Raw genomic sequence first — 27,446 nt, 5'->3', positions numbered from 1 at the left:
CATATGGTTAACAGAATGAAAAACTAGACAGACATAATAAAGTCATAACATTCAAGCACAAAATTTGAAAAACTACACATTAGTTTGTCAGAATAAAAACTCAACAGACATAAAATCATAGTGTCCAAGCATAAATTATATGGAAAGCCTAATAATAGAAAGATGCATCATTATTTACGTAATAGATGATTATCATAACGATTATTAATATTCTAGAGGTCATGAAATGGGGTAACAGATTATAGTGGTGAAGGCATAGGATAGTACAAGTAGAGAAGGGTAGAGTGTGATAGAGAGGATAGTAGGAGCAGATGTGGAAAAGGTATGAGTCGAACCTCAGAGGAGTATATGTAGAGGGGTACCTGTCAAGTCTTCGAACGCTCAAAATTTCGAACGTTACATGGTCGAGACCAAACGTTTGAAATTTTGAGTGCTCAAAGATAGACTTTCAATGGCACTCTACAGTGCAGATAGGAAGAATTTCCCTTTTCTGCACTGAACTGTGGTCTCAGAGTTGGTATATTTAAGTAGGGGGGATGTAGGGGGCACAGCCCCCCTGCCTACACTGTTAAAGGTTTTTTTTCTGTGTTTTATTTATTTATTTTTTTTATGTTCGAACTTTCAAACGTCGAACATTTGGTCTTGACCATGTAATGTTCGACATTTTGGATGTTCGAACATTTAACATAGACCCTATGTAGAGGAATGGAAGGCAGGGTAAGTTAGTAGTGGGGACAGAGAGAGTAGAGGTAGAAAAAGGTATACGAGTACCTCCGCCTGGCTCTTACAGGAGCAAATCCAAACTTTGTTGAAGTATTCTTTTACAGAGGTTTTGAAGGAGTGCAGGCTAGTAACAGTTTTGATAGTCAGAGGAAGGGGGTTCCATAGTTTTGCCAAAGAGCAATAGAAAAGGGTTAGGCTTGGGGTTTTCTTAGGTTTCAACGTTGTGAGCAGATGTTTGTCTTCGGATCTGAGATATGTATTTGGGATATAAAAGTTGATTAATGGGCTAAGAGCAGGACAGGCTAATGGGTTGTGGATGACTTTGTATACCGGGTCTATATCAGAACATCGAAGTTTTAAAACGTGGAATGTTTTAATATCAACCCATTTTGAGTGAACGCTAAATATAGCGAAGCTGCAGAACACCAAATTCTTTCCTAGTGAAATAATTTGGTTGGCCGGTTATGTGGCTTCGCTATTTTCAGCGCTGTGGTGGAAATTTACGGGTCGGGTTCAGGTAAGTGTGCGATTGTGTGGTTGTTAGGATTAGGGCGAGGGTTAGGTGAGTTAGGGTTAGGGCACGGGTTAGGTGAGTTAGGGTTAGGGTGCGGGTTAGGGGAATTACAGTTAGGGGTGGGTTAAATGAGTTAGGGTTAGGGCATGGGTTAGGTGACTGTGCGATAGTGACTGACCTTAGGGTTAGGGTTTGGGTTAAGGTAAGTGGATAGATAGTGTATGTATAGTTTAGTGTAGGGTTAGTTGTAGGATTATAAGTGTATGTGTGTGGATTGATGTTTTTAGGTGTGCTTGTGTTGTGTGTATGTGCTTAGGAATAGCAAATTTTTTCCCAAGGAAAAATTTGCTGTTCTGAATGTTCGATATTACGTGGTTTAGATATTTTAGGTTCGATGAAATAGCAGTCGCTATTTTCATTATTTGATAATGTGATATAAATGCTGTATAGCATAGTAAGTTGTACATACTGGAGATGGAGGGGGACTTCAAGCCATCTTAGGGAATGTAGGGCCTTACAGCGATGAGTTACAGGGCTTGCATTAATGGCAAATTTGGCCATTTTGTTATAACAGCTTTCTAGATTTTTGTTTTACTCAGGGAAGTTTGTAAGTTAGTTGGAATTGGGGACCCATATAACATGATGGGAAGAGGAAGGTTTTGGCCAAGGTAATTTAGGTAGGTGCTGTGGGGAAGTTTTTATTCCTGTATAGCATACTTAGTTTTTGGTGTTTTTTTATACAGTTTTTTATGTGTAGGTCAAACTTGAAATTACTGTCAATTGTGACACCTAATAGTTTGGTATGCTGAACCAATTCAATAATTTCAGTACTGTTGACTGAAAAGATCTTGAAGTATGTTTTATTGGAGCTATGGGGTTTGTGAGTGAAGAGATGGAGCTTTTTTAGAGTTCAGTAGGATTTCAGCACTGGAGAGCCATGTTTCTATGGAAGAGAAAGCTTTTGTGTTATGTGTTGTAGGTGACTTAATGTGTCTGATAAGCAGATAATAGTGGAGTCATCTGCTTATTGGATTAAAGTGCCTTCACAGGAGGATGTATGTAAGTTATTGATAAAGACATTAAACAGTAATGGGCCAAAGATGGACCCTTGGGGTACACCTGTGGGGTGATATGATATGGGGAGATAGAGCCCTGCCATTTTACTGCTTGCTGTCTGTCAGCTAGGTAGCTACAAAACCACCAAAGTGAGGAAGAGGACAGATCAATGCTTGAAAGATCTTTACGGAGTTTGGGGTGAGATACCATGTCAAATGCGTTTGACAAATCTAGAAATACTGCAGATATTAGTTTGCCAGTGTCACAGGCTTTGTTGACAGAGTCCATAAAGATAATAAGGCTGTGCAGGTGCAAAGCAATACTGAGTGTGGGGAAGTTGGGGTGGGTGAGTTGGAGTTACTTCTAGATTGGATATGGACTCTATAAAGTATGTGTTGAATTTGGTGGCTGGTTGAAGAGGTGGTATATTGGGGTATGGAGTGGGATTATTTTTATTTCCTGGTTTGAGTAGTGACATCACAGAGGACCAGAATTTCCTAGGGTTGTTTTTGTGGTTATCTTGAATGTAGGAATAGTATGATTTTTTGGCATGCGATATTTGTTTTTTTTTTTTTGTTTGATTGCGGAGTTGTCTACATAACTGAAGATTTATGTCATTTTTATTCTTTAACAAGGCAGTCCATGCTTTGTCCCCATCTTTCATTAGAATTTTACACTGATAGGCACAACATAACACTATCACGTAGTATAATTCATGAAATTAAGCAGTGCATCAAAACAGTGTTTTATATACGTCTGCATATACAGATAGATAGATAGATAGATAGATAGATAGATAGATAGATGGATGGATGGATGGATGGATGGATGGAAGATACGTCTGCATATACAGATAGATAGATAGATAGATAGATAGATAGATAGATAGATAGATAGATAAATCGATTTATAGCCAGAACAAAGCAATTAACAAAAAATATGCAAGTAAAACAGGTTTTCTGTCATTTCCAGAGTCTAACTACCTGGCATATGCAGTATAGTCTACTGGTCAAGCAAAATGAGACAGTGGCTAACTTAGTAAGGGATCTTACTATTTCACAGAACAGGCACATATTTAAATTATTAAAGTTAATACAAAGGAAAGTTCTTTATGATAAATATGCTTACATGAAATAATGACAAAAGTCTCAGTATACTTGTAGGTGTAGGGCTTTGTGACAGAACTCCTGCAATATTGGGGTCAGATGTAATGACTGCAGGCTATGAAACAATGACAAATGTCTCAGCAAACTTGTAGGTGTAGGCTTTGTGACAGAGCTCCTGCAGTATCAGGGTCAGATGTAGTGACCACAGTCTAGAAACAATGACAAAAGTCTCACTAAACTTGTAGGTGTAGGGCTTCATGACAGACCTCCTGCAATATTGGGGTCAGATGTAGACTTCAGGTTATTAAACAATGACAAAGTCTCAGTAAACTTGTAGGTGTAGGGCTTTGTGACAGACCACCTGCAATATTGGGGTCAGATGTAGACTGCAGGTTATTAAACAATGACAAAAGTCTCAGTAAACTTGTAGGTGTAGGGTTGTGTGACGGAGCTCCTGCAATACTGGGGTCAAATGTAGTCACCTGAAGATGGCTTGGTAACCCCATTCAGGGACACTTTGGAGAAGCCGTCTTAGAAGGTGTTCATTGGATGCAGTTTCAGGGAGGTTAATGTTAAATTGGATGAAGTTCTCCTTGATGTCCACTCAAATAAAATCCTTTGTTGAGGCGGATGTGTGTAAATTATAATTTTGGCATTTTTTTCCTGTATTTTGGCTTTTTCTTTGTCCTTGAAGAGAGCCCTGTAGGTTACGGCTCTGCCTGCTTGATCAAGGGCGCTAAGCAGGGTCCATACTTAAATGCTTGTGTGCTTTGAAAGTTTGATAGGTAGTGTGTAATCATCGTGGTTTTATTTACTTCCTTGATATACGTGATGATGTGTATTTCACTAGACCAGGGGTTTTCGACTAGTGTACTGCAAGAGGTCTGCAGGTGTGCTGCAGGATTTTTTAAAGAGACAGTTACCTTTTAAAATGTAAAGATGACTTCACTCACCCGCTGCTGCTGCCACTGAACTTCAGTTCCAGAATCTTACTTTTGCCATTTGGTACATAATTAACCCTTTAGAAAAAAAATGATCCATGCTATTCTGTAACGACAATGTCTGTATAGCTAATATATGAAGTCCTTCAAATTCAAACACACTTGTATTCTATAAATTGTCTACAACCATTACAAATAAGTTCATAAGTCCATAGGTCCATAGGTGTGTACTAGGTTAATGGCCCTGGACCTTTACAAGCCTAGCCCATAGAAGTGCTCTGGCATCATGTTGCCCGACGTTAGTTACCAGTGCCTCTATCAAGTACAGCCACTGGAGTGATTCCAGGGTGAATTTTCTATTTCCCGTCCACTCATCAAGATTTCTCTTGAAGAGGGCCAGTGAGATGCTCTGTTTGACATGTATGGGAAGTCTGTTGGGTTATGAACCTGTCTCTCCAGCATGTTCTGTTAACTGTAGTAATGAGGTTGAGGTCTCTGGAGCATGTGATGCAGAGGAATTGGGATTTCTTTAGATGTAGCATTTCTAACAGAGCTGGGTCAGACATGGCTTTGTAAGTCAAGTAGAGATCGCCTCTAAGTAGGCGATATGAGACAGAGAATAGTTGGAGTTTTTTTTAGTCTGTCCAAGTACGACAAGTGTTTAAGGCCTAGGATCCTCTTTGTGAGGTACTTTTGTGGCCTCTCTAGCTGTTGAAGGTGTCTAGTGAGGTACATGCCAAATGGGGCATTGTACTCAATCATTGGTCTAATGAGGGAAGAGTAGAGAGAGAGAGAGAGAGAGAGAGAGATGACCTCTTTTTCCTTCCTGGATGCAAAACCCTTCGTAATGAGATGTGCCTCACAGAAGGAGTTGCTGAACAGTGGCAATGTGGTGGTTGAAGGACAGGTTGCTGTCAACCTGTGTCCCCACATCTCTTATAATGCCTTCAGTGTTCAGTGGGCTCCTATCGATGTAATTGTGGGAATTGAGTTTTTACCAAAGGGGATGATGACGTGAGGCCTTTCTGTAGGATGTCTGCATCACTTGGGGAGTTAATAATGGCTCCCTGCTTGCAGTCATTTGTGAACCTGGTCAGCCAGAGTCCCTCTGTGGTGGCCTGGACTTTTGAGATTCCTCCCCTTCCCTTTCTGTTGCATAGTGGTCGATTTCCAATGATCGTGGTAAGGAGTCCACTCATTGCTCATAGATTGTGCATGCAATGTTTTGTTCCATAATCACGTCAATCTTCTTGGAAGTGGAGCCTCAGTGTACTGAAAACTTGGCTCTTCATTTTCAAAAAAACTTTGATTTTCTCCTTTGTTTTTAGTATGCAATGAAGTTGTTGGATCATAGGGGCAGATGACTGTGTCGCCTTATTGAAAGGAGGATATACTTATTTTAATTTACATTCAAACTTTTCAAAACATCGTTACTGTATTTCTCAACTCTGCACATCATTTTAGAATAATTCTAGGGAAGGAGAAAGCAAATCATCCAAAACTGAATACTGTGACCTCGTAATTTCATCCTTCAGTTTGTTCAAGTTGGCCATAAACCATTGACAATCAGGTGCGAATTATTACCTGCCCCTATTCTTCCTGCAATTTGATTCATGTTAACAGTTTATTGAGAAAGCACTTCCAAATAGTGGAACGAGCCCTGACTGCTGATGTTGTATGTGTTTGAGAGATGGAGACTCTTGAGAGACTTAGTTCAATCATTCAGTTTTGGAAAGACAGTAGTCCTGCAGCTTGCCTTGTTGTTGTTGTTATCTTATACCTAAAACAGGTTAGAAAATATATTTTTCCTAGCTGTTTCAGTGTATAAATGCAAATAAAAAAGAATTATACCTATTTTTTGTCAGATCAGAAAAACATATATTTTTTGGTGTGCTGCAAGATTTTTGTAATTAGTTTGTGTGTGCTATGAGATGAAAGGATGTGCGCTGTGTAATGATCTCCACCCCAGTACACAACACAATGACGTGTGCTGTGTAATGATTTCCACCTAAGTACACAACACGATGATGTGTGTTGCATAATGATCTCCACCTCAGTACATAACACAAGAATATGTGCTGTGTAATGATCTCCACCTCAGTACATAATACACAACACAAGGATGTGTGCTGTGTAATGATCTCCACCACAATACACAACACAAGGATGTGTGCTGTGTAATGATGTCCACCTCAGGATGCTGCACAGGGACATGTGCTCTGTACTGATCACCACGTCAGTCTGCTGCACAGGGACTCATGCTGTGTGCTCATCTCTCTGTCTGTGTACTACACATTTTGTAGTTCTGCCAGCGACACACAAGGACCTACTGGTAGAAGGGGAAGTCTTCCAAGGCAAGAGCACACAGCAAGACAGCCGAGGTACCCTTGACAAGCTTAATCCCATCAGTACCAGCATGTAAAGTCTCCGGTTTAGGAATGCATAAAATAGCACTCTGCATCATAAGCTATACAATACAAAAACTGTCTAGCATATGGGAGCACAATGCATCATCATGAGCATCATAAGTTTGTTTTTTATGTGGTTGTATCCAGGAATAACACGTCATTATGTAACAACAATGAGGAAAGTTGAAAGCTTTGCATCTAGTTTTCAGATCTGTTGTAGTCACCACACTAAACTTATAAAGTATGCTGTAATATTGAACGTGGCTACAAGTTCCACATAGAGAAAAGAGTCTGCAGGCTGTCACAGTCATGTATGGAGTGCGTCAAAGTTCGAACACTACAGCTCTGCTCTAAGGCACTGTTGGGCTAATCGTTCATGCTCCTGACAGTTTAGGCTTTGCAGCAAATGCGAATGCTTTCAGTATTTTAGTACAACAGTATATTCAGTGAATCCAGACAATTTAAAGGTGAATCAAAGTACCAAACTTTTCCTGGAATTTTGTTTGTACTCATGTTGTAATGTAACATTAATAGCAATTAGAGAGCTTTTCGCACCATGCTAATGAATTGTCTGGTTTGTTTGTCTGGCGAGGACCTTCTGTTGATTTCTTAGGATGACAGAAACTTCAGGAAGCTGTTCTTTTTAATCCCTACCTTCCTACCTGAAGAATTCATTGCCTCACTAATGTGTACATATTTGTGTCTACCTATAAAACGCCATTAAAATCCTCTTTATCCACGGTGCTTTTTTCCCTTTAAAATCATTAATTTAATTGCTTATTATTTCCTAAAGATCAATGTTTAGATTTTTATTCTGGCTTTAGTCACCTGATTATTGTCACCTTTATTCACTGCTATTTGAAATGATTGTTTTATTCTTATGATTGCACAACATAATCATGAGTGAAATATCACTGAATGTACTATCTTTGTAAAATGCCATCTGCTTTGGGTACAAAAGCTGACAGAGCCACAGCGGCCTTTAAAGCATCATTTAAGATTGCTTATGCCTATATTCAGGTGCAAATTACAATTCAATGATTTTTTACAACTTTTATAAAAGGCTGCAACTATTGCATAGGACCATGACTGGCAAAATTTGACTCGCAATAAACAGCACATTGTTTTCCATATAAAGTTTCTTTTTTTTTCCTGGAAATATGTTCAAATTCTTTATGTACTAAACATTTTTGTAAATATAATAGTACAGGTGATTCAAGATTTAGCATGAAATGAGAATATTTTGATAGGTATCAGACAGATTTGGAGCTTAAGCTGACACCTTGGAAAATTTAGCCTATTTTGCACATCCAGGCACTTTGTACTCCCATGGCTTATGCTTCTAATTTAATGTAGATAATTTAATGTAGAAACCAAAATTTGCTCTACTGTCAAAAACTGCTTTACTTTATCAACACAAATCATCAACACACTGTCTCATATACCACAGGTCCGGTACATTAAGAGGCCTACAACTTTTGCTGTCGAGAAATATTTGGCATCAGTCGGATGTCACTTAGAATATGAATCTGGAGCCAAATGTAAGATGACTTGAATTTATGCTTTCATATTATCAATGATTACATAAAAGTTTTACATTTGACTCTTTAAATCACTTTTATCATGGTTTCTTTGTTAATCCTTATTATAGGTTCATTAAGGAAAGCGACAAAGTTAAAACCAAATCAGCAGCTTGAAGAAGCTCTAGCAAAATATCTTCCACGAACGGTCTTAAAAAAGGTACGCCAAATCTTTTTTAATATTTTTTTATCCAAAGTAAGGTAAGTGTCTGCACGTACTTAATGTTATTCTGTTAAACGACATGGAGTTCTACTTCTATGTCATAGAAGACATCTCCCTTTTCATTATACAGGAATACATCACTATTTTGATTAACAGCAATCTGGTGCGTAAGGAAAAGACACACTAACACATCTGACATTTTCTTTAGCTTCCTTAATGTTCTGAACTGAAATTTGTCAACTGGATCGTGCACTTTTTCATGGATACCTTTGTAGCTATGCAGGGTCTGTTCTTTTCCATCAGTAAGTGTTTATGATAAATATATATCATCATCATCTTCTTTCGGCTGTTCCCGTTAGGGGTTGCCATAGCGGATCCTCTGTTTCCATTTCTTCCTGTCCTCTGTATCTTGCTCTGTCACACCAGCCACCTGCATGTCCTCTCTCACCACATCCATAAACCTTATCTTAGGCCTTCCTCTTTTCCTGTTACCTGGTAGCTTCATCCTTAGCATCTTTTTCCCATTATACTCAGCATCCCTCATCAGCACATGTCCAAACCAATGTAATCTTGCCTCTCTGGCTTTGTCTCCAAACCTTCCAACCTGGGCTGACCCTCTACTATACTTATTCTTATTCCTGTCCACCCTTGTCACACACAGTGCAAATCTTAACATCTTTAACTCTGCCACATCCAGCTCTAACTCCTGCCTTTTTGTCAATGCCACTGTCTCCAACCCATATAACATAGCTGGTCTCACTACCCTTTTGTAGACCTTCCCTTTCACTCTTACTGGTACTCGTCTGTCACAAATCACTCCTGACACTCTTCTCCACCCACTCCATCCTGCCTGTCCTCTCTTCTTCACCTCTCTTCCACACTCACCATTACTCTGAACTGTTGATCCCAAGTATTTAAACTCATCCACCTTTGCAACCTCTACTCCTCGCATCCTCACCATTCATCTATCCTCCCTCTCATTCACACACATATATTCTGTCTTAGTCCTGCTGACCTTCATTCCTCTTCTCTCTAGAGCATATCTCCATCTCTCCAGGGTCTCCTCCACCTGTTCCCTACTCTCACTACAGATCACAATGTCATCTGCAAACATCATAATCCACGGGCACTCCTGTCTGATCTCGTCTGTCAACCTGTCCATCACCATTGCAAATAAGAAAGGGCTCAGAGCTGATCTTTGATGTAATCCCACCTCCACCTTAAACGCATCCATCACTCCCACCACAGACTTCACCGCTGTCACACTATCCTCGTACATATCCTGTACCACTCTTACATACTTCTCTGACACTCCCGACTTCCTCATACAATACCACACCTCCTCTCTAGGCACCCTGTCATATGCTTTCTCTAAGTCTATACAAACACAATGCAACTCCTTCTGATCTTCTCTGTACTTCTCCATCAACACTCTCAGAGCAAACATTGCATCTGTAGTGCTCTTTCCCAGCATGAAACCATACTGCTGATCACTAATCATCATGTCCCTTCTTAACCTAGCTTCCACTACTCTTTCCCATAACTTCATGCTGTGACTGATCAATTTAATCCCTCTGTAGTTACTACAGCTCTACAAATCCCCCTTATTCTTAAAAATTGGTACCAAAACACTTTTTCTCCATTCCTCAGGCATCCTATCACTTTCCAAGATTTCCTTAAACAATTTGGTTAAAAACTCCACTGCCATTTCACCTAAACACCTCCATGCTTCCAGAGGTATTTCATCTGGACCAACAGTTTTTCCATTCTTCATCTTCTTCATAGCTATCCTTACTTCCTCCTTGCTAATCCATTTTACTTCATGATTTACTATCCCTACATCATCCAACCTTTTCACCCTCTCATTCTCTTCATTCATCAACCCCTCGAAGTACTCTTTCCATCTGCTCAACATACTCTCCTCGCTTGTGAGTACATTTCCCTCATTATCCTTTATCACCCTTACCCGCTGCACATCTTTACTAGCTCAGTCCCCCTGTCTAGCCAATTGGTACAGGTCCTTTTCTCCCTCCTTAGTGTCCAACCTTTCATACAACTCTTCATACGCCTTATCCTTAGCCTTTGCCACATCTCTCTTTGCCATGCACCTCATCTCCTTATACTCCTGTCTATGGATTTTCATTTCTCTGACAATCCCACTTCTTCTTTGCCAACCTCTTTCTCTGTACACTCTCCTGTACTTCCTCATTCCACCACCATGTCTCCTTGTCATCCTTCCTCTGTCCAGATGTCATACCAAGCACCTTTCTAGCCGTCTCCCTTACTAGCTCTGCTGTAGTTACCCAGCTATTTGGTAATTTTTCACTGCCACCCAGTGCCTGTCTTAACTCATCCCTGAACTCCACCTCACAATTACTCTTTTTCAATTTGCACCATTTGATCCTTGGTGCTGCCCTCACACTCCTCCTCCTCTTCTTGATCACCAACGTCATCCTACAAATCACCATCCTATGCTGCCTAACTACACTTTCTCCGGTCACCACTTTACTGTCTCCAATCTCCTTCAGACTGGCCCTCCTGCATAGGATATAATCCACCTGTGTGCATCTTCCTCCACTCTTGTATGTCACCCTATGCTCCTCCCTCTTGTTAAAATACGTATTCACCACAGCCATGTCCATCCTTTTCACAAAATCCACTACCATCTGACCTTCTGCATTCCTTTGCTTAACACCATACCTACCCATCACTTCCTCATCCCCTCTGTTCCCTTCACCAACATGCCCATTGAAATCTGCTCCAATCACCACTCTCTCACCCTTGGGTACAGTCATCACCACTTCATCCAGCTCACTCCAAAATGGTTCTTTCTCATTCATTGAACACCCAACTATATATATATATATATATATATATATATATATATATATATATATATATATATTGCACACAAAGGACCTTGCACAATGTCTATCTCTTGTTGCATACTATCTACTTTTTATGGTGTCTGACTATAGACCAAAACATGTTTTCAAACTTAAGACTTAAACAAGTCCTTTCACTGACGTGACTTTTTACTCATTCACCCTCACCTCCTCTATTCACAGCTCTTCTCCGTATTTAACTAATGTACTGCAATTTGTTTTTTTTTTTTTTACCTTTAAATTTCCTATGCTGTTGTCACTGCTTTGGCTTGGCTTCTGACTGCTCTCCAATCCCACTATATACTCATGCATATTAGCATATCCTTTCTGTTACTCCTTGTATTTTCTACATATCTTCTTAAGTTTTCTCTTTCACCCGTTTACTTTTTTGTTTTAAGAACCATAAGTGCTGCTGTTCTGCTAGTTCAGATGTAGTTCCACGATTGCAACACCACCAAACTAGGTACTGTAAATGTCACAATACACATGCTAGTGTATTTGCTGTTCAGCTAAGAAATTGCATTTTTTTGTATTTTGTCCTACCTGTTTTCCTGTAGGCTAGCGCTGTTAGTTAACTCCTCCCTTCTCCCCTATTTTCTTCAGTTGTATGTTAGAGTCCATTGCAGCCACATGTCTATTGCTGGAGTGTGTCAAAGCATCATTATTTGACCTTTGGAATGCCATTTTGTATTAAGATCTGCAGAGTTTGCAAATTAAACTATGTAACAGTCTCCACAGCTGTCAGTTTGATTGAGTCACTGTCTGCTAACACCATCTGGGGTGGTGAGTAAACTTCTCAATGCATCTTGCTACAGATTAGGAGATTACACTTGCTATGCACATCCAGGGGAGGCAGAACAGTAAACAACTTGGGTTGCTAGAGGTCTGGTTGAGAGAGAAAGGACTGAGAATGTCCAGTATCTCTCTTTCCCAGGGAACAGATTTGAAGAATCATAAATTCCACCAGGTGAAACAAGAATGTGCTGGTATAACAGAGGAGGGAACATAGTAGTCAAATACCTTGAATATTGTACTTTCTGCAGAGAGAGGAAATAACGATACTCAGAGTAGGAATACAGGCCACTCCTCTCTGAAGATCTACATTCCATGTTAACGATACTCAGAGTAGGAATACAGGCCACTCCTCTCTGAAGATCTACATTCCATGTTTTCTTCTAACATATGAATCCCCTCCCCGCTTGACAAGCTGAATCATCAGGTCAGCAAAAGGGTACCACCACCTGACATTTGCTGAGACACCGTTCCCAAGTCCTTCTTGGGGAGGAGGCGGTCTATATTAGAACACAGAACATTCAAAATGTCGAGTGTTCTAATATCGAACCCTATGAATTGAAAATTTAAAACATGGAACATACAGAACAGCAAATTTTTTCCTACTGGAAAAAATTTGCTGTTCCAAAACACATATACACAACACAAGCACACCAAACAAACAGCAATCCACACACATACACCTAAACTCTTACACCTAACCCTACACTAAGCTATGCATACACCACTAACTGTCCACTTACCTTAACCCAAACCCTAACCCTAAGGTCCGTCACTATCACACAGTCACCTCACCCGCGCCGTAACTCTAACTCACTTACCCCGACCTAACCCTCACGTCCACACAATCGCACACTTACCTGACCCCGTGCCATAACCCTAACTCACCTAACCTGCCCTAACCTTCATGTCCACAGAATCGCACACTTACCTGAACCTGACCCGTAACTTTCCACCACAGCGCTGAAAATACCGAAGCAACAGAAATGGACAACCAAATTCTTTCCCTAGGAAAAAAATTTGGTTTTATGTTTCTTCGATATTTTCAGCATTCGCTGAAAATGGGTCAGTATTAGAACACTCGAAATTTTGAACGTTCGGTGTTCTAATATAGACCCGGAGGAGGTGTCACTCAGCAGCTTTGCTGTAGTCATAACTAAAACACGGAAGTGATAGAAGACCACTTGGGAATAGAAGGATGTCGCTCATGGTCACTGATGGGCACTGAAGGCCAACACCAGTGCCCAGGGTACCTTTTGGGGTCTGCAATACTTGAGCTGCAGGAAAATAAAGTGTAGTAAGTTGGGGTAAGAGAACCTCACAGCACTCACATTCTCTTAAAATTCTTTAACTCAGATGGAAATACTTGTTGCTTTTACTGCAGAACATTTGTCTGAACCATTGCTTCACCATTCTATGCTTTTTGCTTCTTCCTACAGTAGTTTATATAATTATGTTATTTGCTTGTTTCTTCCTAGAGCAGTATACGTAAATCTGCTATTTGCTATAGACTTTATTTATTAAAGTGCTTGAATCCCTGGACAATTTAAATTGTATGTTTCTGAAAAGCAGTACCTGTATTTAAATGTAGCTCAGTTGTGCACTGCAGTTATGTTGAATGAATTAATATCAGCAGATTCAGGTATCAAACCTTCCTGACTTCTCCCCTTTGCACATTCTGAATGGAATTCCTAAAGAAGTGATGAGTGCTTAGAGCTGAGCCATTTGTTTGCTCTTCTTAGGGAACAGGTTTGGAGTATGGTGGTACCCTGGGAGAGGACACTTTAAGAAGTGAGACATGGCCTAATAGGCCTGTGGACGGTCTGCAGGATGATGAGCTATGAAGAGATCAGAAAGTGATTGTGTAATGAGCTGCTTGCATTTACCTGCACTGCTAGTGACATACTACTTAGTAAAATCCTGGAAACAGAGCTACAAAGAAGGAGAAAGGTGAGAATTCGAAGGACAAAGTGTGCATGGCAGAATGGCCCAAAGAGCTTAGGTCCACCCTGTAGGAGACCATACACTGCTTCTAGGCATAAAAGTACATGTTTGAATAAATATGATCTGTCTGAATTACAGTTTAGCTGTTAGCAGGACAGTTGCAGAGTTAAGTTGTTTCATTGGGTGAGCATTGAGTGAGTGAGTGCCTGAAATGAGAAATACAAGTTCGACTTTGAATGTTAGGTGGATGAGCGTGCCATAAAGCAGGTGCAAGTTTCAAAAAGCCTCTTTCCAAAATACTGTATATAGAACAAATCATGGTCTCCTGAAGCTAGCTAGCTCTGTGTTGACATATACTGCTCTGTAGGGTGGAGTAGAAGCTGAAATGTAAAAGTAAAAATAATCATGGAAAGAAGAACTGTAGCTTATTTATTGATGTGGTGGTATGTGTGGATTATAGAAGTAAGCAAAAGTGAGTGTTAGCATCGCTCACAGGTCTATACCAGCAGAATTTGTTTCAGGCTAATTGAATTGCATCCGTATTCTAAGAGTCATGTAATGCTAACAGCAGGAGAACATATACCAGCTTGTGGATGAGAACATTTCTGAAAATGAAATAATGTACTTCGCTTGTAGTATAAGTGGCTAGCTAATGTAAAAGTTTACCTACAATTAGTTCTTTAATGATGGCTAGTAAAAACCAGTCTGGAATAAGGAAATAAGATTATGAAGGATGCAAAGGTAAGACTTTGGAGGAGTAAGACATTTTTCTACGTGCTCCAAGTTGGTGAAATTAATTTGCAGGTTTTTTCCTATAAAGAATAAACCTGCTAAGCTAATAAAACTGCTGAGCTGTTTCATAATGGCAGAGAAAAAAAATTATTAGCTTGAAAAAGGACCTAGCCATCACAACACAGTAACTTAAAAAATAGGGTGACCAACAATTAATGAGTTTATAATTACCTGTATAAAAATGTTCATAGGTTCATAGGTTCATAGGTTTATACTAGGCTATCTGTCCTAAGGCATTTATAAGCCTAGCCCAAAGTTTTGTGGCTTACGCCACCCCTTATGTTAAAAAATACTGTGCCCATTAGTTTGTTGTGCCTCTGTCCAGCAGTGACACAGAGATGATTCCTGGGGTAAACCTACGATCTCCCATCCACCGGTCAAGATTTCTCTTGAACAGAGCCAGCGAGGTGCTCTGCCTCACATGGACCGGGATTTTATTCCACAGCATAGGGAGACTCTGGGTGACAAATCTATCCCTCCAGCATGTCCTATTTATATCCGTGCTAAGGTTTAAGTCGCTTGCTCTAGTGGATCTGGTAGATTTGGATTTTTGAGGTGGAGCATGTCCATTAATTCTGGGTTGGACATGGCCTTGTATGTCAGGCACAGGTCACCTCTGAGCAGGCGGTATGCAACTGAATAGAGCTGGAGTTTCTTCAGTCTGGCAGCATATGACAGATTATGGAGTCCCTTTATCCTTTTGGTGAGGAACTTTTGGGGTCTCTCCAATTGCTGCAGGTGTCGGGTGAGATACATCCCGAATGGGGCATTGTACTCGATCATTGGTCTGATAAGTGAAGAGTACAGGGGAACAATGACCTCACTTGATCTGGATGTGAATCCCTTCATGATCAGGTGGGCAATGTAGAAGGTCTTTCTAAAACCTTTAGCAATGTGAGTGTCAAAAGAAAGGCCACTGTCAACCTGGGTCCCCAGGTCCCTGATAACCTCTTCTGTGCTTAATGGATTGCCACCTATATGGTAGCTTGGGGTTACCTTGTTTTTCCCGAAGGGTATGACTATACATTTTTTGGCATTTAACTTCAGGCCATGGCTCTGGCACCAGTTATCAGTTTCCGTGAGATCCCTCTGAAGGATATCTGTGTCCGATGTACTTTCCACTATGGCGCCCAATTTGCAGTCATCTGCAAACTTTGTCAGCCATAGTCCTCCTATGTTTGCCTGTACTTCTGAGAAGTAGATGCCGAACAACAGGGGGCCATGGACTGAGCCCTGTGGGACACCACTTGTGACCGGCTTGGAGTCTGACATGGCGCCAGCAACTCTAACCCTGTGGGTTCTGTCCTTTAGCCAGTTTGCAACCCATCTTGTGACATATGGGTTTACATTTAAGCTGGTAAGTTTCTCTATAATACCCGAGTGGGGTATTGTGTCGAAAGCTTTTGCAAGGTCAAGGTAGGCTGTATGGACTGCCTTTCCCTCATCAATGGCCTTGGTGACTGTTTCGAAGAAGTCGACCAAGTTCAAAAGGCATGATCTGCCCTTGACAAAGCCAAACTGGGTCGGGTCCAATGTCTGCAAGTCCCCTATGTCTTTGTTTATGAGTTCCATTATGATCCTCTCCATAGCTTTGCAGACCAGGCTTGTTAAGCTTATGGGGCGGTAATTACCAGGGTCCGTAGAGGTACCGCCTTTGTGGAGTGGGACCACAGTTGCCGTACGCCACTCCTTGGGCACGTATCCTGTGGTAAGGCTAAGATTAAACAGCTGCCTTATATGCGGGTTTAGTTCCTCGTTGAGTTCGTGTAGCACACAGCCGGGGACACCATCCGGTCCCATTGATGCTGTGTTTTAGCTTTAGAGAGAGCAGCTTTCACCTGCGCATTTGAGATGTCTGGGAGGCTACACTCCGCTGGGATAGTTATCTCTCCTTTTGTCGTGGAGAGGGGGGTGAAATTTGCACTGAACCTGTCTGCCAGTATGTTGGCAATGTCTGTGGGTTCAGTGATTTTTGTATCATTTTGGACTAATTCTGTGCATATCTGGGAGTTTCCACCCAGGTTTCTAACATAGCTGAAGAAGGCCTTATGATTGTCTTTTGAATCTATTGCAATTTTTCTCTCAAAGTTGGCCTTGGATGATTTTATGAGTGCTCGTATTTTTTTACTAATGATGATCAAGGGTGTCTCTCTTTTATGGATTTTGCTCTATCATGTAACAGCTTTCTCCTCTTAATTTAAAATTTGTTTATGGCTGGGGTCCACCAGACTGGACGTTTGCCCTTGGTGGAAAGAGTCTTGGTTTTATTAGGGATTGCCTGATCCATGCAGTCCTGGAGGTGTTTGTAGAAGGCATTTGTAAGGGCTTCCGCAGCTTGGGTTGTGGTTTCCACTGGCTCGGGGGCCTTGAAGGATACCACACCAGTCTTGAGTAGTGTGAAGTTTGCTTTAGAGAAGTTCTTCACTGTGGTCTTTTTTGTTTGGGGTGGGGACGGGATGTGGATTTCCAGTGAGATAAGTTTGTGATCTGATCTCACCAATGAGGGATATACTTCCGGTGTGGAGCATTTTGTCCCCATGTTTGTGATGATGATATCTAGTATATTTTCTCCTCTTGTGGGAACGGTGACTAGTTGTTCCATGGCATTTGAATTTATGAACTCCAGGAACCTTTGGGCTAGAAAGTTGGGGCGTGAGTAATGTTCCCAGTCTATATTCGGGTAGTTGAAGTCACCCAATATAATGGTGTTTGGAGATACATTTATACCCTCCAGTGTCTTCAGGAAGGCTGTGTGGGGTTCCTGAGTTTGAGAGGGTGGCCTGTAGCATGCTACAAATTGTAGAGCAGTTTTGCCTATGGTTAATTGCACCTTGATGGTTTCCGATGCTTCGTGCGTTGCCACCAACCTGGAGGTGTGGGTATCCTTGATGAATATGGATACACCCCCTCCTTTTGTGGTGTGGTCTGGGTTTTGGGGCCAGAACGCATGATATGAGGTAAAACCTGATAGTGTCGGGGTGCTCTCAGGAGCCTTGAACCAGGTTTCAGTCACAGCACAGACATCGATGTTCTCCATACTGAGAAGGGCCTTGAGTGCGTGCATTTTGAGATTTAGACTTCTGGCATTGAGCAGCATTACCCTTAGTTTCTTCCCATTTTTGTTTTCTAGGGTGGTAGGTTTAGAATTTGAGCCTTGCCTAAAAAAGGCACTATGGGGGTGGCAAGAGCCTTAGCCAATATCCGGAATCCCAGGGGTGACAGGTGCAAGCCGTCCCTTGCGAAGCAGCGTGGCTTGTCAAGCATGTCATCCCAGGCAGACAGACACTGGATCCCCTTTGAATGACACCAGAAATTAAGCCAATTGTTAAAGCTGATCATCTTGTCTCTATGTTGTGGCATCATTCTTGGTGAAGGAAGGATACTTCTCAGGGTCAGGGTCATACCACAAAAATGATTATTGGCCAAGCATTTATTTCTTTATTTACTTATGCATTAACTACAGGAATGTACTTTGAAACAAATATGTGATTTTGACTGTGCTTCTAGATAAATGTTAGAAAGAAAGAAGAAAATTGTGGAAAACATTGAGCATAACACTCAAAAGAGTACAGTAGCACTCAAAAGAAGTACAACAGTGTATCCAAGACAGTGGTCACATTTCTGAAGTATACACTGGCTCAAGCAATGAGACATTCAACAACCCGTGGAACCCATATATTGAGAGGTTGGTTAGAGTAATTTCTGGGAGACTTGTACTATAAATGACCTCCTCATATATGGGCATTACACCCAGCCATCAAACTACAATTGAAAATACATCAAGCATCAGGAACATTTGAGAATGTCTCATTGCTTGAGCCAGTGTATACTTCAGAAATGTGACCACTGTCTTGGATACACTGTTGTACTTCTTTTGAGTGCTACTGTTCTCTTTTGAGTGTTATGCTCAATGTTTTCCACAGTTTTCTTCTTTCTTTCTAACATTTATCTAGAAGCACAGTCAAAATCACATATTTGTTTCAACGTACATTCCTGTAGTTAATGCATAAGTAAATAAAGAAATAAATGCTTGGCCAATAATCATTTTTGTGGTCTCAAACTACTGTTGAGGGATGTGGCCGGTGTATTTCAGTTAACTTTTATTTTTATTTCATGAAAGGCAAGTAGCAAATAACACATGGAATGTAGAAACTCCAGATGATAGAGCAAAGAAATAGAGCTGACGTAAGACAAGCTAATTAAGAAAAGAGTAAAATTAAGGCAAAAAGAGATGAACTGATTTTCTATTAATTTACATAAAAAGTTCTACTTAATGTTTCTTTGTTCTCCATGCTTTTTTTCAGATCGAGAATGGTGAACCCTTGGAATTTTTGTCAGAAGTTCGGCCAATTACAACTATGTTTGTTAATCTACAGTTTAAGAAATATGTACCTCAAAACAGTCAGTGCGAGTGTTTGCAATATGCTCTACAGTACATCAATGAAGCTATCAAGAAATATCGTGGCAGGATTAATAAAGTTCTCATGTTTGACAAAGTAAGTGTGACCTGTAACTTTTACATAACGGTATGTTCGGTTATGAATTTATTCCTCATTCTTAAATGAAATGTTTTGTATAGAACTAATTATAATAAAAAGATTTACCAACTATAGGATATAATCCTACAGATTTAAAATGGAAAATAATAATTATCTCAAGATAGTCCAGATCTCATCAACCTGTTCAAGGTAGTGTAATAGCCTCAGCAATTTGCACACTTGTCTTTAATGCTTGAAGATGAAGAAGCTGGGGTCCTGTGCTTACCTAGTGTGACAATGTGAGGTACTACTAGCTATGCTAGGAGAAGTAGGGCAATGGTGCCACCACAGTTAGCTGCAATTTTGTAAAGAATTATATGTTATTTGTATATCAAACTGATTTGTACAGATGCTTGTGTTGAAAAATATAAATGCACCAACAGTGGCTCCTGACTGTTTTGTAACTGAATTAAATATGTATATGTATATATATGTATATATATTTATATATATCTATAAATGTTAGAGGAATACTGCAAGGGAAGAGAGAGGTTAAGCTCAGCTCCAGCTAACTGTGGAAAACAGTAAGAAATGTATTTACTGGGTCTAGGCCATAAAGATGTTATCTCACAGTTTTGAATGAAGCCAGAGACACAATGTTTGTAAGAATTATGGTTTATTAGCTCCTGTAGGAAGAAGGGAGTTGTTTTGCAGTTTTATGACTTCCAACAGTTGCAGCAGATCTTAGCAAGGGTCTGTGTGCTTGTATTTTTGCACATAGGTGCTAAATCCTGGCAGTTTCCAGCAATAGGGGGTTGCATGGGAACCAGAAGTCAGATGACCAGATGTATGTGATGTCATTCTGAAATTCTTCACTCAAATAATATTTAATACTAGTTGAGACTGAAGTCTCATGGCAGTCTGTTTTGGAAACCTGACAAGGAAGGATCTCTCACCTACTTCATATTGCCTTGCTCTACTAAGTGACCAGGGAATAGTAACTGTTTAGATTAGTCAGGAAAATATAGTGAGTTTAGTTAAATGCTATTTTTCTGTTTCTGTGTGAATCTATTCATCTGTGTTATTTTAATATTTCCTGTGGATGAAACGCAGGTATTTATTGTAAATAGATATAAAGTGTTTTTGTGTCCTTTTCTTATTTATTAAATATATTTAAACATTTCATTGTGCATGGTCCTTTAGAGGATATTTTAACCTTTGAGAATGCACATTTCTGTTTGGTGACTCTGTGGCCACTCCTGAAAGCCTTACTGAATTGTTCAAATTACCATTCATATTAATATTAATTTCACTCAGTATAATTGGGTACCCTTGTAAGAGCCTTAGAGTAGCTGGCTTGGGAGTGTGTGGTGGCAGTAACTATCCTATAGTCTGGGTAGAAGGAGACATAACTAGTAAACCTATGCCAGCCTTTCTCAGGTGTGTATATGCGCGTGTGTGTGTGTGTGTGTGTGTGTGTGTGTGTGTGTGTGTGTGTGTGTGTGTGTGTGTGTGTGTATGCTCAAATCAAATCTCAGAGAGCGTGTGTGTGTCAGCTACTTGGATCAGGGACATGAAGCACTGGTTTCACAGAGAGAGTGGTGGAGGATTTGGCTTGGACACTTGGCTGAGGTCTTAAGTCTACAGCTGTGCCAGTGGGGAGCCTTACTGGGGATCTGGGGAGAGGCAGAAAGAAAAAAACAGACCCCCGGGGTGAGTGTGTTCTCTGTGTGCTCTTAAGGTACATTGTGCTTGATACAGAGAGCTGCATCTAGAAATACTGGGTGTAACCATTTTTTTCCAAGTGAACGTCCCTCTCCAGTGTCAGTGGTGAAGATTCAGGCTCCTTGAATACTGGCCCAGAGAGGGGATGTCACACCTAGTACATAAAAATGCATAAATGTGATCATCTGCAGATTTAGGAAATACTGATTAAAGAGTGCTTGGGATCTGTAAGTTTATCCAGGAATTGGTATCCATAAACTAAAACACATTTTTCCATCTGTGCCAAACATGCTGGAGTTACTATGTTGACCCTCACTCTGCAATACTGCAAGACAGGGTGCTTGGCTCATAAAATGGTTGCATGTATCTTTGATGATAAGGAGGTGCACTTTGGCTTATCTGTGAGTGGCTTTCATTGTACTGGTTCTACAAAAATGGACTTTTAGCATTGTGCAGTCAAACCAATGTCATGCTTCACGCATTTAGGCCAGTCCCAGAATTCTTCATATAATATAAAGCCTAACACCCACTGAATGAATTTATTTCCTTGAAAAATGCTTTTATTTTATTTTTATTTTATTGAGGAGTAGAACATTTGATTAATCATACTAAAACCATCTGTGATGCAATGCAAGAGACTAAAACAGTTGAATATTGCCTGCATAGAAAATATGCTTTCTCCAATGTGTATCGTGTAAATCTTTAATTCAGACTGTTCTTTCCCTTTAGCTGGTAATCACAATGATCCTTTTAGAATTTGACAGCATAGAACAAAGTACGGAAAAAGATATGATACACTGTTATGTACACAGAGAGACACGCACACACACACACACACACACACACACACACACACACACACACACACACACACGCACACACACACACACACACACACACACACACACACACACACACACACACACACACACACACACACACACACACACACACACACACACACACACACACACACACACACATGTACACGTACACACAAGTATACACACACACACACACACACACACACACACACACACACACACACACTATATGTAGCATATAACACTATTGGCATGGACATTCAATTTATGTGCCAATAAATACTACACGTGGAACATTATGTTTCTGTGTACTGAACACCTGTGCATTATATTTCTGTGTACTGAACATCTGTGCATTATATTTCTGTGTACTGAATACCTGTGCATTATATTTCTGTGTACTGAACACCTGTATGCACACTTGGTTAAAAAGCACATTGATTGTGGAAGACAAATGTCACCTTTCCTCAATGTACACTAATCTCAGAAAGCATTTAAAAATAAATAGGGAGCGGAGGGCAGATCCTCTTACATGGAGCACTGGAGATTTACCACCCCACAGAAAATGAATGCTCAAGCTCTGTTTATATGCTCTATTGAAGAATTTATCCAAATAAATCTGAAACATTTGGCCTATATCCACAGCATGTGAATGTAACCTCATTTTAGAACACACATAATAATCAAACTGGATATGAGATTTTATACCAGATAAAGTATCTCTGGTTCAAGACTGAGTATCTTGTTTTCAGACATATCACTTTCTAAAATTTCAAGTGTTGCAGTGTATTTGAACACAGAGAGAAAGTAGTTTTATGCCATATTAACCTGCCATCAATCCAGAATATTCTTTTCTCAAGAGTACCTACGTGTCACTGCATTTGACACTTATCAGCCTACGGCTCAACCAAACGTGAAGGGTGATTGCGTCCTCCAGTTGAGATCTTTTGTTTGATTTGCAGCATTCTATTTTGGTTCAGACAAGCTGTAGGCCTTGCTCCGGCACTATCTTTATCATCGTCCTAGACAGAATGGTCAAGTATAGCACATAGGGACCGTCTCTGAGATGCATCCAAGGCTCTTGACACAGTCCGCCATGCCTCTCAACTGTCCAGAGTTTGCCTTAAATTTTTGGTCTATTCCTCATAAAATTCTAAGATTTTTAGGAACTCACTGTGGACTGAAGTCTCTAAATAATGACGTACATTTCCATTTCAGACTTCATATCATTATGAAAATGTACGCCAATACAATTCTTGCTACTTTCTAAATTTATAACAGCAGTATTTAAAATGTGTCCCTAGTTTTGTGCCTTTGCCCCCCCCACCCCCCACCCCATCATTTTAGGCTATGTCCACATTTTTTAGTGGAGAGGTATACAGCTGTCTTTCTCTTCCTCCTACTTAATAGAAATGCTGACATACATTTCTCTTTCCTAGCTTAACCCTTTTGGCTGACACTGTGTTTTGCTACCCCTCCATGTATGTTGAACGTCTGTGCACCCATATGTCCTCTGTGTGTGTGCATCTATAGAGCTGTATGCCATCACCCAGGTTTAGGTTCTACAGTGTTGCTGTGCATTTTGTGGATGGCCTAACAAAGACGTAATTTAACAGGTGTAGTGCCAGTACACTAAAGTGTTATAAACTGCAGTGCTGTGTCTGATTATCTATATCTGCAACTGCCCCATGCCTCTTCAACATGTCACTGGAAGGCTGTAGAGCACAGCTGTGTTTTGTATACTAGAGCTTTTATTTCTCTCTCCTCTTTTAGAGCCTAGTGCACAGCTGATCTTTAGGTAACACAGGGCTACTGTATTGCACACTGTGTCAGGTACAGCTGTGAGAAATTTGGTTTATGAGCTCAAATTTAAAACAGTGCTACCCCCTTTCATGCCCTCATGTGCTTTACATGCTGGTCACTTGTAGGGAGCACTGTTTTGCTATGCTGTTCACTCTCCCTTTAATTAATGGTAACCCCAAGTATCCTGTGTGCTTTTTGGCTATATTATGCTGAGTGTTACACAGCAACCCTAATCCTACCTCAGATCACCTTTTGTGATATACATTTTTAGCATGACAGTATAGTTGTGTTGTGTGTCCTACCTTTAGCTAGTGCTGACTGTTACATACCAGTTAATGGTACAGACTCAACAGGGCATACATGTCTGCATCCACCAGCACTGTGTTTTAGCATGAAATAACTTATGCTGACTGCTAACATAGAACACTGTCCTTAATCCCTGCTCATATTCGCCATCCAGATTTTCAGGAAGCATGAATTACATGCCAGTTGAAGCTTCCTGAAAGACCCTGTTAAGAATTCTAAGAGATTGATTGGCTAGGGGATATAACAGTTGAAATCTGTGTGCTGTACTGGAATGAATGTTACACAGTGCATTGATGTGCCCTTCATGATGCCTGCTGAGTTAAGGACTGATGATTCAGATTCATGAGCAATGTCTGACAAATGCATGCATACTGGCTTGTTGCAAAATTTGTCTATGAGCTATAACCTGCTGTAGCTACTGACTCTGGGCCTAATTCGCACAAATGACCCTTGAGTGAGTTAAAACTCAAATTTCTTCCTGTAAGTTCTTAGTATGAACACAATGCAGTTGAATTTGTTGTGAGTTTTAATTATGATTACTGAAGTTGCATCTCTGTGAAATTAAATGTGTGCCTTTACTAGATATTTATTGCTGATTGCTTTGTTTGTGATTTTTAAGTGTGGTTTGCCCTTTAAAGCTGGATATTTTGCTGGTGACATTACAGCCACTCACCTCTAACTGATTAATCCATAGTTATTATATGAACAAAATGTAATAATTATGTGGCTGGTGTTCTGTGGAGAAATGTATTATTGTGGTTACATCTCATTTAGATTCGATTCTGCTTCTGATAAATATTTATTTACTTGTGCACTGTCTGTTACAGTAGAAGACATGCTTGCATCCTCCCAAGCATGTACCACCTCTGGCTACCATGTGTAAGCTGCTTGGCAAGTCCAGTACCTTGACCATACCCTGTGCTTCTGAGCACTGACTTCCAGTCTCCACCAACAATCATCAGAAGAACATGTCCAGCTGTTTCCTGTACAAGCCAGTGTCACTGCATCTCCTGTGGGCTCATTCAGTGCTTGGCTAATCGATCCTCGCTATCTTGGTCACAGATGTAGCTTTATCCTTCTGTCCATTGATCTGGCCAATTCATTTTTTTAATGGATGTGGATTCCACAGAATATTAGCAGACAACAACTGTTTTGCCTTAATATTTTCAAAAAAAAAAAATCACCAATAAAATTTTATAATTTCATCTTATGAAAGTGGAATGCCATCACTGTACATATTTTTAATGAGTAATCTCTATATTCAGAATGGCAATCTAATTAAAAATAAAAAATGTACATAGTTGTGCTTTCTTACATCAATTTTTTTCTGAACTTATTTAGGGCTGTACATTTTTATGTGTATTTGGCCTTCCTGGAGATAAGCGGGAGGATGGATGTGCTAAAGCCTTGCACTGCGCACTTAAAGTTCAGAAGTTTTGTACAGATGACCTGACCAGGGTTGAGTAAGTAGAACATATTTTGAAATGCCAGTAAGTAGCAGTGTTGATTTACATATGAGATCTGCATAATTTAATATATATTTTTTTCTTTCCTTCATTAGAACTGCATCTGTTGGTGTTACCCATGGTCCAGCATTTTGTGGTATCATTGGGCATCCACTGAGAAAGGAGTACACAGGTAAGAGGTTATTGGCTCATTAGGTCTTTTATTTCTTTTTGTATAGACAGATACAATGATAAATAAGTCAATAATTTGTTCAAGAGTTATTCTTCATTTTCAACCAGAACAGATTTTATTAATCCACAAATTTAGAACCACAGAAACCAGGATAACACAAACTAATAAATCCACACCTGAAAGGTTGACCCCACGAACAGTTGTCCAGACACAAAAACTATATTAAAAACAAACTTAAATTGACAGTATAAAAGTACACATCAAATACAAAAAGTTAAGTGCTTTCATTCGAAATATTTTCTTAGGAACTTTATCAGAACTAATTAACAAAATAGTTCCACACCTTAAATATCCAATTCAGTCTGTCACATGACCGACCCAACCAGTAACCCAAACTTGTTTATAGGTTCATAGGATGATACTAGGCTAGTGGGCCTGGAGGCCCTTACAAGCCTAAACAAGAATTTCACCCATGTTCCCACAAAGTCAGAACCTGTTTTTCCTGTCTAGCAGGGACACAGGTGGGATCCCAGGGGTATATTTTCTGTTTCCCATCCAGTCATCCAGGTTCCTGTTAAAGAGGTCTAGTGAGGTACTCTGCTTGATAAGGAGAGAAAGTCTATTCCACAGATGGGGGGAGTCGTTGGGACACAAATCTATCCCGAAGTTCTGTTAATGTCATAGACCAGGTTGAGACCTTGCATACAGGTTGCACCAGTGGAGTTTGACTTACGGATATGCAGCAACTTCATCAAGGTTGAGTCTGAGACGGCCTTGTATGCCAGATGCAGGTCACCTCTGAGCAGTCTGTATGAGACTCAGTAGAGGAACAGGGTTTTTACCCTATCTGTGTAGGATAGGTGTTTGAGACCCTGTATTTTCCTGGTCAGGAACCTCTGTGTTCTCTCCAACCACTGCATGGTACATGCCGAAGGGGGCATTGTACTCAATAATGAGTCTGATAAGGGAGGAGTACAGGGATGTTATCACCTCATTGTTCCTGGATGAAATACCCTTACTTATGAGGTGGGCCATGTAGAAAGTCTTCTGTACAATAGAGGCAGCATGGTGATCAAAAGTCAGGTTGTTAGCAACCTGGGCGCCCACATCCCTCATGACTGATCGCACACGTAGTAAGTTGTTATTAATGTGATAATTAGTGGGGATGACATTTTCCCCAAAGGGGATGATAATGCATTTCTTAGCATTCACTTTGAGACCATGTTTCTGGCACCAGTCATTAGTTTGGTTAAGGCCCTCTTAGAAGATGCTCACATCACTAGGGGAATTTATGACAGTGCCCAGCTTGCAGTCATCTGCAAACTTGGTCAGCCACAGACCACTGGTTTTGGCTTGCATCTCAGAAAGGTATATTCCAAACAGTTAGGCCCCAAGACCAATCTTTGGAGTACGCCTCTTGTTACAGGTTTGCTACTAGAGGTGGCTTCTCCTATTTTGATTGAGTGGGTTCTATCAGTGAGCCAGTCAGCTATCCATCTGGTAACATATGGGTTGATGCCAAGCTAGGAGAGTTTATCTATTATACCCAAGTAGGGAATAGTGTTGAAGGCTTTGGCTAGGTCAAGGTAGGCAGTGTGCACTGTCTTGCCCTCATCCATGACTTTGGTGACTGTTTCGAAGAAGGTGACCAAGTTTAACATGCATGATCTCCCTTTGACAAAACCAAACTGTGTGGGATCAAGCATTGGAGGTTGCCAATGTCCATGTTTATAACGTCCATGATAATGCATTCCATGGCCTTGCAGAT

At 40.4% G+C, this 27,446-nt stretch overlaps 1 protein-coding gene across 1 annotated transcript in view; it reads left to right on the top strand.

Moving 5' to 3' along the window:
- Positions 1 to 27,446, top strand: part of ADCY10 (adenylate cyclase 10) — a 376,739-nt gene that overhangs the window by 96,402 nt on the left and 252,891 nt on the right. Inside the window, exons 6-10 of the mRNA XM_044054989.1 lie at positions 8,199 to 8,289; positions 8,400 to 8,488; positions 19,209 to 19,400; positions 25,382 to 25,503; positions 25,602 to 25,678. Of these exons, the coding sequence (XP_043910924.1) occupies positions 8,199 to 8,289; positions 8,400 to 8,488; positions 19,209 to 19,400; positions 25,382 to 25,503; positions 25,602 to 25,678 (571 nt within the window). The remainder of the gene's footprint in view (positions 1 to 8,198; positions 8,290 to 8,399; positions 8,489 to 19,208; positions 19,401 to 25,381; positions 25,504 to 25,601; positions 25,679 to 27,446) is intronic.

This window comes from Protopterus annectens, chromosome 13.part0 (genome assembly GCF_019279795.1).
Source record: "Protopterus annectens isolate FY-2018-M chromosome 13.part0, PAN1.0, whole genome shotgun sequence".
In the NCBI taxonomy this organism is placed as follows: domain Eukaryota; kingdom Metazoa; phylum Chordata; order Ceratodontiformes; family Protopteridae; genus Protopterus; species Protopterus annectens.
Note: the sequence above shows the minus strand (reverse complement) of the source record. Positions and strands in the feature narration are given on the sequence as shown.